This window comes from Argiope bruennichi, chromosome 9 (genome assembly GCF_947563725.1).
Source record: "Argiope bruennichi chromosome 9, qqArgBrue1.1, whole genome shotgun sequence".
NCBI classification, from domain to species: domain Eukaryota; kingdom Metazoa; phylum Arthropoda; class Arachnida; order Araneae; family Araneidae; genus Argiope; species Argiope bruennichi.
Window position 1 is genome coordinate 104,190,061 of NC_079159.1, and position 14,507 is coordinate 104,204,567.

At 24.6% G+C, this 14,507-nt stretch overlaps 1 protein-coding gene across 1 annotated transcript in view; it reads left to right on the top strand.

The window, feature by feature from the left end:
* The first annotated feature begins 772 nt into the window (after positions 1-772).
* Positions 773-14,507, top strand: part of LOC129985187 (TBC1 domain family member 19-like) — a 31,076-nt gene continuing 17,341 nt past the window's right edge. The window contains exons 1-9 of the mRNA XM_056095116.1: positions 773-927; positions 1,340-1,440; positions 4,188-4,260; positions 6,421-6,533; positions 7,192-7,266; positions 7,675-7,738; positions 8,603-8,705; positions 10,193-10,253; positions 12,211-12,331. Coding sequence (XP_055951091.1) covers positions 1,345-1,440; positions 4,188-4,260; positions 6,421-6,533; positions 7,192-7,266; positions 7,675-7,738; positions 8,603-8,705; positions 10,193-10,253; positions 12,211-12,331 — 706 coding nt within the window. The 5' untranslated portion in view covers positions 773-927; positions 1,340-1,344. The remainder of the gene's footprint in view (positions 928-1,339; positions 1,441-4,187; positions 4,261-6,420; positions 6,534-7,191; positions 7,267-7,674; positions 7,739-8,602; positions 8,706-10,192; positions 10,254-12,210; positions 12,332-14,507) is intronic.

A 14,507-nucleotide genomic window follows, 5' to 3' on the forward strand; every position in this document is an offset into this window, starting at 1 on the left:
AAAAAATATCAAATTAAAAAAAAAATAGAATACTATATATATATATACTTTATTTACATCCCCTAAACAACAATTCATTTTTATACATTAAAAAAAATAGCAATAAAATTTATTCTCTCCAAGATGCATACAAGTTTAAAGATATAAGTGGTCAAAATTTGCCTTATTTTTTCAAAAGTCTTTTATAAGAATAGTTTTTTTTTTAATTTTTATTTGACACAGTTTTTACAAAGGTGGGTATCACAAATGTAGTCTTAAATAAAAAATATCTTTCAATGGAATTTTGTTTTTGGCCCTGAACTGGCAAATCACTGTCATTATGAATGTTATGAGTAGTAACTAAGTATTACATGGTTTTTAAGAAAATTTCTTCTTGCAATAAATACATGGAAAGTTTTTAGATCGTTCTCCAGCAAATTATTTATGGACGTGGGATAAATAGGCATTTAAATATTGTTTTTTGTAGAATTGGGCGTCACATAATTTGCACGTGTAACTCACTTTACATTAAATACATGCAAGAACAAGAGAAGAAATTGTCAATGGCTACGCTTTTTTTAAGTCAATAAGGATACCTTGCCAACCTTCTATGATTGCCGAGTTTCGAGTGACGTCATAAGAGCACCCAATCAGCGTTAGGATACACTAATTCGGAGCTTCTGATATAGGTGCTTCGATACGGATAACTTGCCAACCTTCTATGGTTGCCGAGATTTTAATGACGTCATACGAGCATCCAATCAACGTCAGGATGCACCAATTCGGAGTTTCTGATATAGACGCTTCGTACAATTTCGGCTCATTGCAGCAACGGAAACCAAAAAAAAAATTCTGTCAACAACGTAACATATTTTTGTTTTGACAGCGGGATGTGTGAATGACCGGTTGTTGCAAAAGAAGAATTAATATTATCAATAACAAAAATAGGTGAATTTCATTATTTTATATTTGTATTATTGATGAATTTATTAAGCTTATTTAGCATTAAATTAGCAATTTCATTATTTTATTTTTATATTATTAGAATTAAACTAGTAATTTCATTATTTTATATTGTACAATTTTTTAGTCGCATTTAGCATTAAATCAATCAGTATTTTAGCTTAATTTTTTTATATCAAGTAAACTAAAAAGCTTGTAAAAAATAAAGAATTCTGATAACTGCTAATATAATACTAATTAACCTTTTTTTTCTTTCATTGTGTAAAAAATAATGGAGTTTCTTAATTGGAATGAGGTTGATCAAAATTTAATTAATTTTAATAATATATTCTTAACTATCACAAATATAAAATTTTTATAGAAGTTTGAAGAAAGCATGTAAAATTTTTTGTTACAGATAAAATGGTAAGCACAATTTGGCCACAGAAGTCAGTCGATTTCATCTCATCAGAAATTGAAAAGACTGAAGTATATCGGAAACTTTTGGTTAGACTACAGGTAATTACTAATGTTTTTTTGTTGTTAATTTATTGTTAGGTGGTTATTGTGCAATAAAAAGAAGGTGAAATTGAAATGCGTAATTTAAAAATCTGTTGTAAAAATTAAAGCTAATAATGTTTGTGCAGGTTTTTTTTTTTTTTTTTTAGGAAAAGAAACTTTTTATTTTTGTTGAAAAATTTGTTATAATTTTTACATGCTTTGCTAGATATACAAATTTGCATCATCAATTGTAAGAATTACATGATTTTATATGTAATCGTATGAAGTTTGAGTAGATTTCGAAAGGGAATGATGGAAGAATCCTGGAATGCATTCTGAAGAATTTCATTGCATGTGCCTACTAAAAACCATTATGCATATTATCAATACTTGTTAACATACTTAAGTATATAGTAAATTTATAAAAGTGTATTTACTAGTTGAGATTAATAATATAGCTTTTAAATTACACAAAAAAAGTTTTAAAAAATCAATTTTTTTCTGTAAATATAAATTATTAACAAACATAACAATACAACCACAGTTAAATTTAAATAGATATTGCTACTAGACTTTTTTTTAGGAGAAATGTTTTTTCATGCTTTTTCTTTAGTGAATTTAGAATTAAGATACAAGCATCTGATCTGGTTGTAGGCACCAGTAATATTGAAAATATTTGCAATAAAATAAAATAAAAAGTTTTTTGTAAAAATAAAGGAGTAAGTATCTGAGTAAAAGATTTGAGTCAGTAAATAATTACTTACCTGCTTTTTAAAGTGATTCAAATCTTTCATTCATGACCAAGATATCATATAAAATAAATCAATTAACAGCAAAGAAAGATGCTTCAAATTATTAATAAGACATTTTTTTTATTGTATTATTCTTATTTATGATATTTATTCATTTTTTATTTTCAAAACAAACATGTATTTTTACAAAGATTAATGTTTATCAATTTGAGTGCATTTCATTTATTTTCTTTTTGTCAACTTCATTCATATGCTCTGTATAAATCTTGTTCTGTACTGTTGGGTTGTCATTTTTAAAGAAAAGAAATAGAAAACTATCTTGAATTTGTATGTTACAAGAGTGACTGTGTTATAAAAATGTATCTAAAATTCAATTTTTACTTTCTTATTAGAGGAATATTTGAGGAAATTCATTTCTCTCATATGGATTTGGGAAATATATTCTTAATCTTTCTTTAATATTGCATGAGAACAAACAATTTAATTTAGTAATTTAAAAATTAATTAAATGTTTGATTTATATTGAAGAATAATATAAGGACCCTTGAATATTTATAACTTCTGTACTTGCATACTATGAAATATTATTTATTCTTTAAAAAATATTTATTATGGATTTAAGGTTGTAAGTTTATCTCAAAACCTATTGATATAGTTTTTATCTATGGTAAACATTTTAGAGATAATTTGTGGAGTAAATGGATATTTTAACAAAACTCATTGCATTTCATGAGCCATTAGTTTTTATTATTATTATTTATTGTTCTTTATCTCTGATGTTTACTAATATGCATAGTTAAGTTTTGCATCTAATACTTGAAGAGTAACATGAAAAGTCAATGTCTAGATGAAAACATCTTACTCATCATACTGAAAAAAGATGCAATTTCTGAAATTTAAACAATCCTTAAAAAAATTTCTATAAATCCTCTATACCTCTATAAAATGATGTAGTAAAATAAGAAACAAATTAATTTTTAATATTTTTTAAATTTATTTTTCATTATACTATTTAAATTGTTTACATGTATGTATTTATAACCGATCTTAAGTAAGAAAAAGTTTGAAAACGAAACTAAAATGAAAACGAAACAAAAACAGTTTCGAAATCGCAACTAAAATTTATAACCTATTTAAACTAAAACCAAAAAAGAACTTCATAGTATTTAGAGAGCACAATTGCAGCTACTTCTAAAACACAGATGAATTGATACAAAAGTATTAGAATCAAGTTAATAGGAAAAACAAAAAATCAAATAAAAATTAAACCAAAAAAATATAAAAAAAGAATTTGGCCTGAAGACTTTTTCAAGGGTCACCCTCAGGCAGGGATTCAAAGAAAGGGATTTTTTCTGTGAGTAAATACAGACATTGTCTAATAATGATTCCTCGTGACCCGAAAATCCCCCGAAATTATGCTCAAGAGATATACCATTTTAACAGAAAGGAAATATAAAACAACAAATTAGAAGAAATTAACCACAACAAAGTAAAAATACAATAACAAAAATAACAATAAAAACAAAAAAATAGCACTAAAATTAAAAATTAAAAACGAAAAGGCCAGTACATACCATCAACAGTCAAGGAAACTTTAAACTATCGATTGTGATTCCCTGTTTTTAAAAAACTAGCGGTAAATTATGTAAACAGATGTAGGCTCCCAGCGCCATCTATTGAGTGAACCAATATGCAAGGAAAGTTCTATTTTTATTTAAGCCAAAGGATTAATCCCAAACCATACCTTGTTTAATTAAAAAATTGACATTACATTAATTTCTAGGAAATTCATTTTTAATTAAATTTTTAAGGAGGTTGTTTGATGCTTCAATATAAGAATTTTTATTATGTATTTATAATATGTTTATTTTTTATGTATTTATAATATGTTTTTGTCCTAAATTATTTGAAATTATGCTGGAGTTTCTGTAGGTAATTTTCTATATTTTTTAAATAGTCATGATCATTCCTGACATTATTATCAGAATATATTAAAATGTATAAATTTTCTAGGATTTAATTATGGATCCAGATGTTTCTTGTGATACTTTGGAGGATCAAATGCGAAATTTAATATCAGAATCTGGTTAGTATAAAATTTTAAGAATCTTTCTTTTCATAGCTCTAGCTTTCAAAATGATTCATCATATCAATTAACCTAATATTGAATGTATTTTATTCATTAAATTACAACAAGTATTTGCATAAAGGGACATAAATTACTAAATAATTTTAAAATTGTTAACTTTTTTCATTGTAATTTTTTTATCTTTCTTTTCATATTTAGAATTTTGGTTGATTAATTATAGAATAATGTGCCAAATAATTTGTTGCTATATCCATTAAAATGTACAAATAAATTTTAAATGAAACCATTTTCATTTTTTTAAATCTGTTTAATTTTTTATTTGATAAATGCGTTGCATTTACAGGAAACATGTTATACTTTAAAGAATGTAAGCAACTTCATGAATAAAAGTCAATAGGCATCAAATCAGGTGATATAAAAAGAAATTTTCAACAGGTTCTTGCTATCCAACCCACCTATTAAGGAATTCAGCATCAAACCTTTGCCTTATAATTGATGTATAGTGAAAAGGAACATTATCTTTTTAATAAACATAATGCTAATCTGGCAGTATGATTCCCTACAATATATATCATCAATACTTCAGAACATTCCTCATTACTGAAAAGTGTCATTCTTTTGAAAAGCTTAACATATCATATGCAATTGCAAACAAAGAATTTTTTTTATATTTTTTTTATTTTTCCAGAACTTTTCTGAGATATCTTAAACGTTCGTTTTCAAAAATTTCAATGTATTGAATGTTTATTTTGATAAGATCCTCAGAATTTTAAAATATCTCTGGAACTGTTTAAAATATCTCTGGAAGTGTTTTAATAAATGACACTTTTACACAATAGAAGCCATATAAAAATATAATTTTTTTAAAACAGGCTTTTTAATTTTTACAAAAGCCAGAATGTTTTCATACAATTACTTACCTTATTTATTGAAATTATGTTACTGAAAGTATATGTTTAGATGTAATATTTAGAAAAATAAATACTTCCACTTTTTTGGGGAGCATCCTATATGTATCATGATCTTTATTATTTCCAGTTAATGCTTGAATTAAGGAAGACTATTATGAAACAATGCAATGTATGAATTTTCATTTGTGGGAGAACATTTTTTTTTTTTTTCTTTCTTTCTTCAAGTGTATTTAAATTACATGAAATATCTTGATCTGTATGATTCCTGCATTTTACTTATTCCATAAAAAACTTATTTTCATATGTATCTTAATTCAGTATTTGAGTTTTCTTAACATTCATCTAATAATGTTCCAAAAAGGATACTTTTCACTTGTAGGTTAAATAAGAAAATTATATTATGGAAAATGTAAATCTTTATTTTGGATTTTTTAAATAATTTTTACAATTTCCATTTTTTTCATATAATTTATAAGAATTTGTCTAATATTATCTATTTTTTTATATATTTAAGATTTATTTGCATCTAAAAAAAATTATGAATTTGTAAGAGTTTATGCAGATAAGATTTGCTCTTAACTCTCTTTTTTTTTTTCTTTTTTTTTGTTATGGAATTACTTAATAAATTATTAATTGTTTGAACTAGCACAAGCAATTATTGCAAAACATTATAACAAAAAATATTTGAGATAAAATGTAAATAACTTTTATTTCATGCAGTTTAGTTTTTCTAATATACCTTAAAATAAATCAGAATGTCTTGCCCAAATTTTTGTATCCTATGCATCTTTTAGTGTCTACTGTGGATGTAAATTCAGAAAGAGAATTTATACCTTATTTTCTATGTCAGTCACTTCATCATCCACATTGAAAATGATTGATTCAATCTTTCAGGCACATGTTTTCATGAATTTTTCAAAATTTTATTAAAAATATTTGCTTTCCATTCAACATTGATTATCGAAGCCTCATGACTAAATATTCTTGCTGTTTCAACGCAAAATTTTCTGTATGTTAAACTATTGAGATCTCAAATTTCTGATGATAAAATTTAAGAAGAAAAGACTACTAGAAAAAAATATCTCTATTGATTTATTAAATCTCATTCAAGAGTTTATGAATAATTTTGTGTAATTATTTTTTTAGCATATCTCTCAGAACATTTTTGCATGCAAATAAATTTTACTATTTTTTTTCTTTTTTGCTGCTTACTAGATATAAATGAGATTTATATATATTTATGTAGGATATAAGCAGAGAATTCGAAATCTGGTTTACCAGTATATAGTGAAGGATCCAAACTTGAGGGATGAAATACAGCAAAAGAAAGAACCATTAGAATATATCCAAAAAGCACAGGTTTGATTTATAATTCAAAATGATTCTGAAAATACACTGTTTTTGTGCATGGTATATACTTTCTTCCTGTTAAAATCCAGTTGAAGTAGTTTCTAATATATCAGAATTGATTAATAATTTTTGTGATTTTTATTCTGTATAATTTATTGTGTTTTTTAATTCAGCTTAGCAATAGTTAAATTGGAATGGGCTGAGTTCATTGTAATTGGTGAATTTAGCCAATAATGGGTATAGACAACTAGTACAGTTTAAATTGTTTAATTTTTTTTATCAAAGTTTGTTAGATATTGTTTTCTTAAATTTGTATAAAATGTAGTTATTTTTACAAGTTTTAAAAAGTAAGTCAAATTTACTTTTTGCATAGACTGCTTTAATGTTATATCCAGAAATTATCTTTTTAAAAATTAAGTATAATACATTTTATTACAGTTTTTTTAAATTAAATTTGCAATGTATCCCTACTATTCTCTAGTAAAATTTTACATATTTAATGAAAGCAATATTTATATTAATTTGGTTAAAAGTGAATGTTTCAGCTGATTCTTGCATTATACTGCACTGTGGGATACCTTACTCTCTGTTTTCATATTTTTAATTATGTTGTATGGATGGGAGACTGTGTAACAAAAGTTGTAATTTTTTTTTTTTTTTTTAACAGATCAATTGGGAACATCGCATCACTAAAAGCTTAAATAATATGTCTAATGAGCTAAGTTTGGTTTTTTCTCGGAAGGTAGGTTCGCAGCCCAACTTAGACTTTCTATTAGAAAAACTTCCATATGTATCTTACTGTTATTAAAAAATTCACGGAATTTATCATCTTTCATTTTAAGTTTAAAATATTTATGATAAACTTTATAAACTACTTATGTTTAAAACTATCTTTTATGCAATTTATATCAATTGGCACACTAACAAACATTCATTTAATTACTTACAGAAATAGAGATTTTATAAATTTTGAGGATGCTATGGAAATTATCTGCATAATCTAAAATATTTTCACTTAAAAATCCTGTAAAAAAAAGTTTGAAATACAGATGTTTGCAACATCTGCATACTAAAAGTGCTTTTAGTGTAAGTTTTAATAATGCCGCATCTTTGTAAATTACTGAATGAAAATGAGCCTTCTTTTTTTCAGCGTCCAGTTTCAGAACAGATCGAGTTTGAAGCAAAATGGTCAGAACTTGGTTCTGAAGATATGGGTAAAAATTTTTTTTATTATTTATTTTATATATATATATATTAAATAAACCTGAGACATACTTGACTGTGAAAATCATTTTAATTTTGGATTTTAAATAAAGGGGAAAATTACCCAAGTAAATATTATTTGAATTCAAACATAGTATATATTGAACAAAATATGATGCTTTCATTATAAGACAGCATAAAAATATTTGTTTAAATTTTTATATTTTATTAACAAATCAAAAATGTTTTACAATATAGTAATCTGTAAATACAAATCAGATTCTCTGAGTATGGTATAAAATCACTCCAAATCAACATAATTTATGAGTAAAGATGTAATAATTTACATTGAATTTGTTTTCATTTTAATATACAAGATAAAGTTTTTTTAAGAATGTTGAATGTCATATGATTTGAAAAATAAATATTCATTATAATCATAAATGAAATATTAAAAATATATTACTGCCCAGAAACAGATTAAAAAAATAAGCTTAATTAGCAGACACACAATGCATATAAATATTATAATACAGAATTTAATGTAGTCAGAAAAATAATTTTATATTTAATACTTATTAATTGAACACACTTGTTAGCTTGTGAGAAAAATGAAAAATAAATAAATAAACAAATAAAAGCATTAACTTCAAAATAATATTTTTATGCTATTCATTCTTTTTGTTTATGTTTCTAAAAGTTAACTTGCAATAATTCATTACTGCTTTTATTAGATATTTCTAAACAGGTAAAATATGTTCTAATTTTAAGAGATTAATAAATAATTTTTATATTTATATGGATTAAAACATCCCATTTTTCCTAATATGGTGATATATTTTCGCACCTTTGAAATTCTGTTTCTTCCCATTTAGATCTGAGCCGATTCAGACCTGTATATTCTCCGAAAGACTTCTTAGAAGTACTGATCAATGTCAAAAGTCCTAACATTGGCACTATAATGAACCCTGATCCTGGGTAAATAAATATATTTTTTTAATTTATTTCTCTAGGACAGAGATTCCCAACCTGTGGTCAGTTGCATAGTGATCAGGAAGACAAGGGAGTTAGAGAGACAAAATGTTATTATATCTTGAGTGCACCTAATTTCACTATGCTGCTGTCTATGGTATACATACCCTTGAAAATTGTTGACCAGTTGGAACTACATGAAAGTAATACTGTTAATAGAGGGAGAAAAAAAAAACAAGAATGAATTACGATTTTTAAAAAGTAGAATTAGAGTTTTGTTTTTCCTAGTTTTCATAAAAAGTGAAGTTGATGGTTTTGCAGAATTTTTAACTTTAATGTGTATAAAAATGGCTTTTGTGTAATAATTCCTTATGAATGACACAGTTTAAGAATGTAGCTAAACATTTTTTTTAGCTGCATCTATTAAAATTAATAAAAAACAAATTTTGAAAACTGCTTTTCAATGAATGCAAAATAAATAAACAGACAAAAGGTTTGAATAAAAATTTCAAATAATATTCAAACTAAAACATCAGAACTATAAAAATTATAAAAGCAGTGGAAATAAACTGTATTTCATTCACTTCTATCATAGAAGACAGTGCTACAAGATAGTTTAATTTTTGACTGCATATTATTATCTATGATTAAAATTATTATAAAAACTATGAAATAAGTATTCAAATTAGGGGCAATTTATCATACTGATAAAAATAATATCATCAAGAAATTATGCCAAAGCAAATATACAAAAATTGGAGATAGTTTATACAATTTTTTTCTGGAGGGGAAAAAAAAAACAAGTTAAAAATTTAATGAAACTATGAATTTAAGTTTGATATTTATTATAGTAATGAAAAGTATGTAAAAAAAATTATGACTAGATAATAATTCGTATGGCAACTAAAGTGGTATCATTGAAAGTGTATTTTTTTTTAAATTCAAGTTGACTTTAAGAAAAACTCCTAATATTATTTTTTTAAAGTTATTTCATAAAAATACCCCCAAAATTCTATTGAATTTTTAATTAATTATAATTCTACTTTAAACTAAAATCATTCTTTCAGATTTTTAATTTCTACTCTTTCCACCAAAAAAAGTATATTTTTACTACATTTGGAAGCACTAGATCCAACTATCTGCTGTGTTGAGCATAACATGAAGATGTATGATTTAAATTTTTGATTATTTTAAAATTTCTGTAATATTATTTAAATTAATTGATTTTGGAACTTTTTTTTTAAAAGGACACAAAAAGTTTATGGTCATAATTTTTTCTCCCTTCTTGTATTTCATAGTAAGGGCACATAAAGTTTATGGTCATATAATTTTTTTTCTTCTTGTATTTGATAGTCACCTTGCAAAAAGTATTTCCAAAATATTGAAATTATAAAAACCGGGAAGGAGAATCTATTTCTTTTATAAACCTTGTTATTATTTTTATATATCCTTGTAAATATGTTATATGATTTTGACATGAGCATTTCTTACAGCTCTTCTGCATATTGGGGCCTTATTAAAGTACCCCTTAAAGTAAAAAGCTTTCATCAATTGGTAAGACCTGTTTCAGTCCTTTGCTTTGATTAGAAATTTCTGTCACATTTTAGATTGTAAAATTTTCTAACTTTCTAGTAACCAATATGTTTTTTTTTTTTTTCATTTTTATAAGTTTTTGATACTTTTTAATTATTGCACAAGTTTAAATAATCTAGTTTTATCCATTTATCTAGTAGCTGAAGAAATATTTGTTATAGCAATTTTGATTTAGTGCCTGAATTCGGTGTAAAAGGCTTAGTTAATAAATACAATTTTTTGAAATATTGGGAAATTTCTAAAAAGTTTAATCCCTCACCTCATTAGATTATAAAAATTAGACAATTGCTCTGAAGTTGAGTTTCAGAATTATCTAAGCTATTGATTTGGTAGATTAATACCTTATGAGCATGTTAATGCTATTGATTTTTTAATTTATCTTTTGATATTTCATTCTTTGTTATGATAGATTTTTTCACTATCTTAGCACATTTCTTCTCACACTGAATTTATCACTTTTTATTTTACTGTTCATTAAACTATTTTAATCCAAGGAACTTGTAGTATCATTTATGCCTACTTTCACAAATAAAAGATGGTACATGGTGCAACAACATTGAAATAAGAGAAATTTTTTATTTGTTTCTTTTCTGTTATATTAATAAGAAACTTTGCTAAAAGTACAAGAGAGAGAAATGACATTTCTTTAAAAATGTGCACTTTTTTTTTAAAAAAAATTTTGCAGAAAAATAAATTATTCTATATTGGCTTGGTATTTATTTTCAATTGTTTATAGTTATAGATATTTGTCAAAGCTACAGTGAAAAATTATCATAAAAGAGTAAATTTTTTGTATCATCTTTTGAACAGTTAGCATCATTTTTCTATTTTATTATTTTACAAATATTTTTTTTTTACCAGAAGAAATAAAAATGATTTCACAAACTGTAAATAATTTAGAATTGCATCTAAATATGATATAAAAGTGTGATATAAAATAAACTTTCAAATATAATGCATCTTTAAGAACATGACATTTATTGGTACAATATTATTTATTTCAATTAAATCTCTTCTCATGATGGATGCTCATCATTTCATAACAAGGTCTTTTTAAGAAGCATCATATCATTATAGACTCAAAAGCCAAGCTATTTTATTAGCCTTTTGCTTGTTTTGTTAAGTATATACAAATTTGATTCCTTGTGGAATTGAGTCTAATGACATCATAATGGCAGTAAAATTGTATTTATTGAGGCAATCCATCTTTTAATTGCATATTGCATTTAATGGTATTGAGACTTCATTTGTTGCAAGATGAACAGATAATAAATAGAATCTTTATTATCTGTGCTTTCATATTTTATGAAATAATAAAAATGATTCAAAATATATTGCTAAAAATTATATATTTAAAAAAATGTCAAATTTTAGTGAAAAATTACAGGATTAAATTAGTATAAATAAAAATAAAACATTTTTTGAAATCTTAAAATTTTGTAAAAGTTACTTTGAAGGAATAATATTTTTGAAAGTTATCATAGAAAAAATGCCAAAAATTCACTTCCTCTTAATTAATTAAAATTAAAAAATATGTTGCTTGAGACACACATTTCTATTCTCCAATTTAATTATTCCAAATTTGGAGTTTTAGGACAAATGCCTGGCTTATAGCTCCAATAGGTGAACACAAAAATTCTACTTTATTATTAGATCAGATTGCGAAACGCATGCCTAGTGTAATGAGTATATATGGTTCTCTCCTCCTCCCTTTCTCCTGAGCATCAAATTAAAATTGTATTTTATCTTTTGTTTGTATTTAATAAATAATTTTGTGTTTATAAAATTACTAAGACAATTTATTGCAAATTATGTGTAAAAATAATATTTTTATGTTTTGCTGTTAAAATGAGAAATTCTTTTTGGGCTCATTATTTTTAATGCATATTATTTTAATATTTTGTTGATTTTTCCACAGAGGCTGCAATTTGAAGAGATGGCAGGAAGTACTGACCATCTTGGACTGAATATTCTGCCCTTCTCAAACAGTGATTGTTCTAAAAAATGCCTGAAGGAAAGAGTATCTTTAGGAAAACATGGTAATTACATTATTATTATTCCGATTTGTGCAGTTTGCCTGATTTGGTTCTAGGCTTGAATTAATATATAAAGTGTTTTAAAAACAAATAGAAACACATAATTCATACTTATTCTCTTTTTTTATAGTTTGTATGTGCATCTTCTATCCAAAATTAAATTACTGGTTTAGGGTGTTTATTTATTTTATTTTATTATTATTTTTTCTTTCTTTTTAGATTTACATAAAAAAAACATTTTCAAAATGGAAAATATATATATATATATTTGTGTTGTTTTCTATGCTTTTTGTGTGTGCTTTCAAAAATAGATTTATTCATGTGTCTATATTTCCTGATTAAAAGTTGCAGATTAAGTCGTCATTTTAAATTTTTTTCTCTGGCAAAAAAATTTTTGTTTATTTTTTTATCTAAACAACAAGAAATGCAGGAATAAATAAAGCCATTAAAAGTTATGACATTCTGATGATTTGCCCCGTACATTTTGGAAATGAGCAAATTTCTTCTGTAATATTTTCTGATTTTGTTTTTATGTTGAAGACTTAATGCATCACTGACATATTTGTTTTAATACACAAATGAATTTATATTTTTTTTCATTTGTTTCGAATTAAATAATGAATGTATAGTTTGATTTTTTTTAAAAATAATTGCTAATTTTAAATTTAAAAAAAAAAGCAGACCCGATAACTGTGATTAAAATGTATTATATTTTTCTAAATATTCTAAAAAAGTTTTCATCTAAAAAAATTGAAAGACATTTCATTTATGCACTCAGTTTAAATATTGATGGTATTTATATAAATTTATTATTACGTGCTAATTTCCAGGACTAGGCTAAAGCAAAAGCAAGTATTGGTGGGAAATTAACTTTTTAGGACTTGAAACAAATTTTGTAGAGCAAACTAATAATTTAAAGCATTTTGCTGTTTATTATTTTGCACAAATTGGTGATATGAAGACTTAAAGGAAATGTTGAAAATAGTTAAGCTATTTTTGTAAAGTTAACATTTCAATCACACACACACACACAAAATCATTAATAATTCAATTATCAACAATAATTGTTTCATAAACTTATACAATTTGATATGTGAATTAATAGAGCAGGATTACTATATCTGATTGTTTCATTTTTTTTAGCCTATCTTATTAAGTTTATAGCAAATTCTTTGGCAATCTAATAATTTAGTTTTTGATTATTTCAGTTCTGATGGGTAAGTTGTCTAAGGTGACGAATCATTCTTAATTAATACTAGATTTTAAGCAATGTTTTTAATTTTAAGAAGAATTTTTCTTTAGATACAATAATTGGTAAGGCTGATAAATTTTCAGAGCAGTAATATAACTTAGAAATAAATTATTTTTAAATACATATTGCAGTATGTGATCCCTGAGGGCAAACTGCAATGATAAATTTTTATTTCATTAAATGAATGACTTCTTTTAATATTATCTTTAAAATTTGCATTTAAATCTGTGATATATTTGAGAAAGTTGTCAGTTTGACAATATTATACAAACATTCATAGTGGACACTGCTTGTGAGGTCCAAGCTAAAATTTTCAATTCTATATAATTCCATAAATATATTGAGACTGCAGAAAAAGCAAACCACACAACATTTTATTTTAATTAGAAAAATCGGTATAATGTGCAGCTTGAAAAATATTCATACATATTTAATTTCTTGCCCTTTCTTAAAAAATTATCAAAACTATTTGGACATTTAAACTATTATTGAGATTTTAAAAATTATCAAGCATTCATTGGATAAAACTTTCATGTGAATAATTTTCAGCAAATGATTCAGTGTGGTATTGAACTTATCTTCTTATTGTTGAAAGGCATATAAAGATTCATGGGTTGATCATGGTTTCTCTTCTGCCTCTGCTTCATCATTATCTTCATGATGTATGCCTCATGTTTTGGATTTACCCATGCTTGGCAAATTGTCTTTTTACTGTTTCTCAATTTACATCAATGTTGAACCAGGCTTCATAACTTTTTTTTGTAAAGATCTGATTTTTAAATGATTGAGGATCATCCTCTAGATTGGCTCTGATGAAACTTTCATACCAAATCTACTGAACATCTAAAATGTCCATTTGTATTTACTTTTTTTTATAGTCATTTTAATTTATTAATCATGTTTAGTTTTAGTAATCATGCCTTTCTA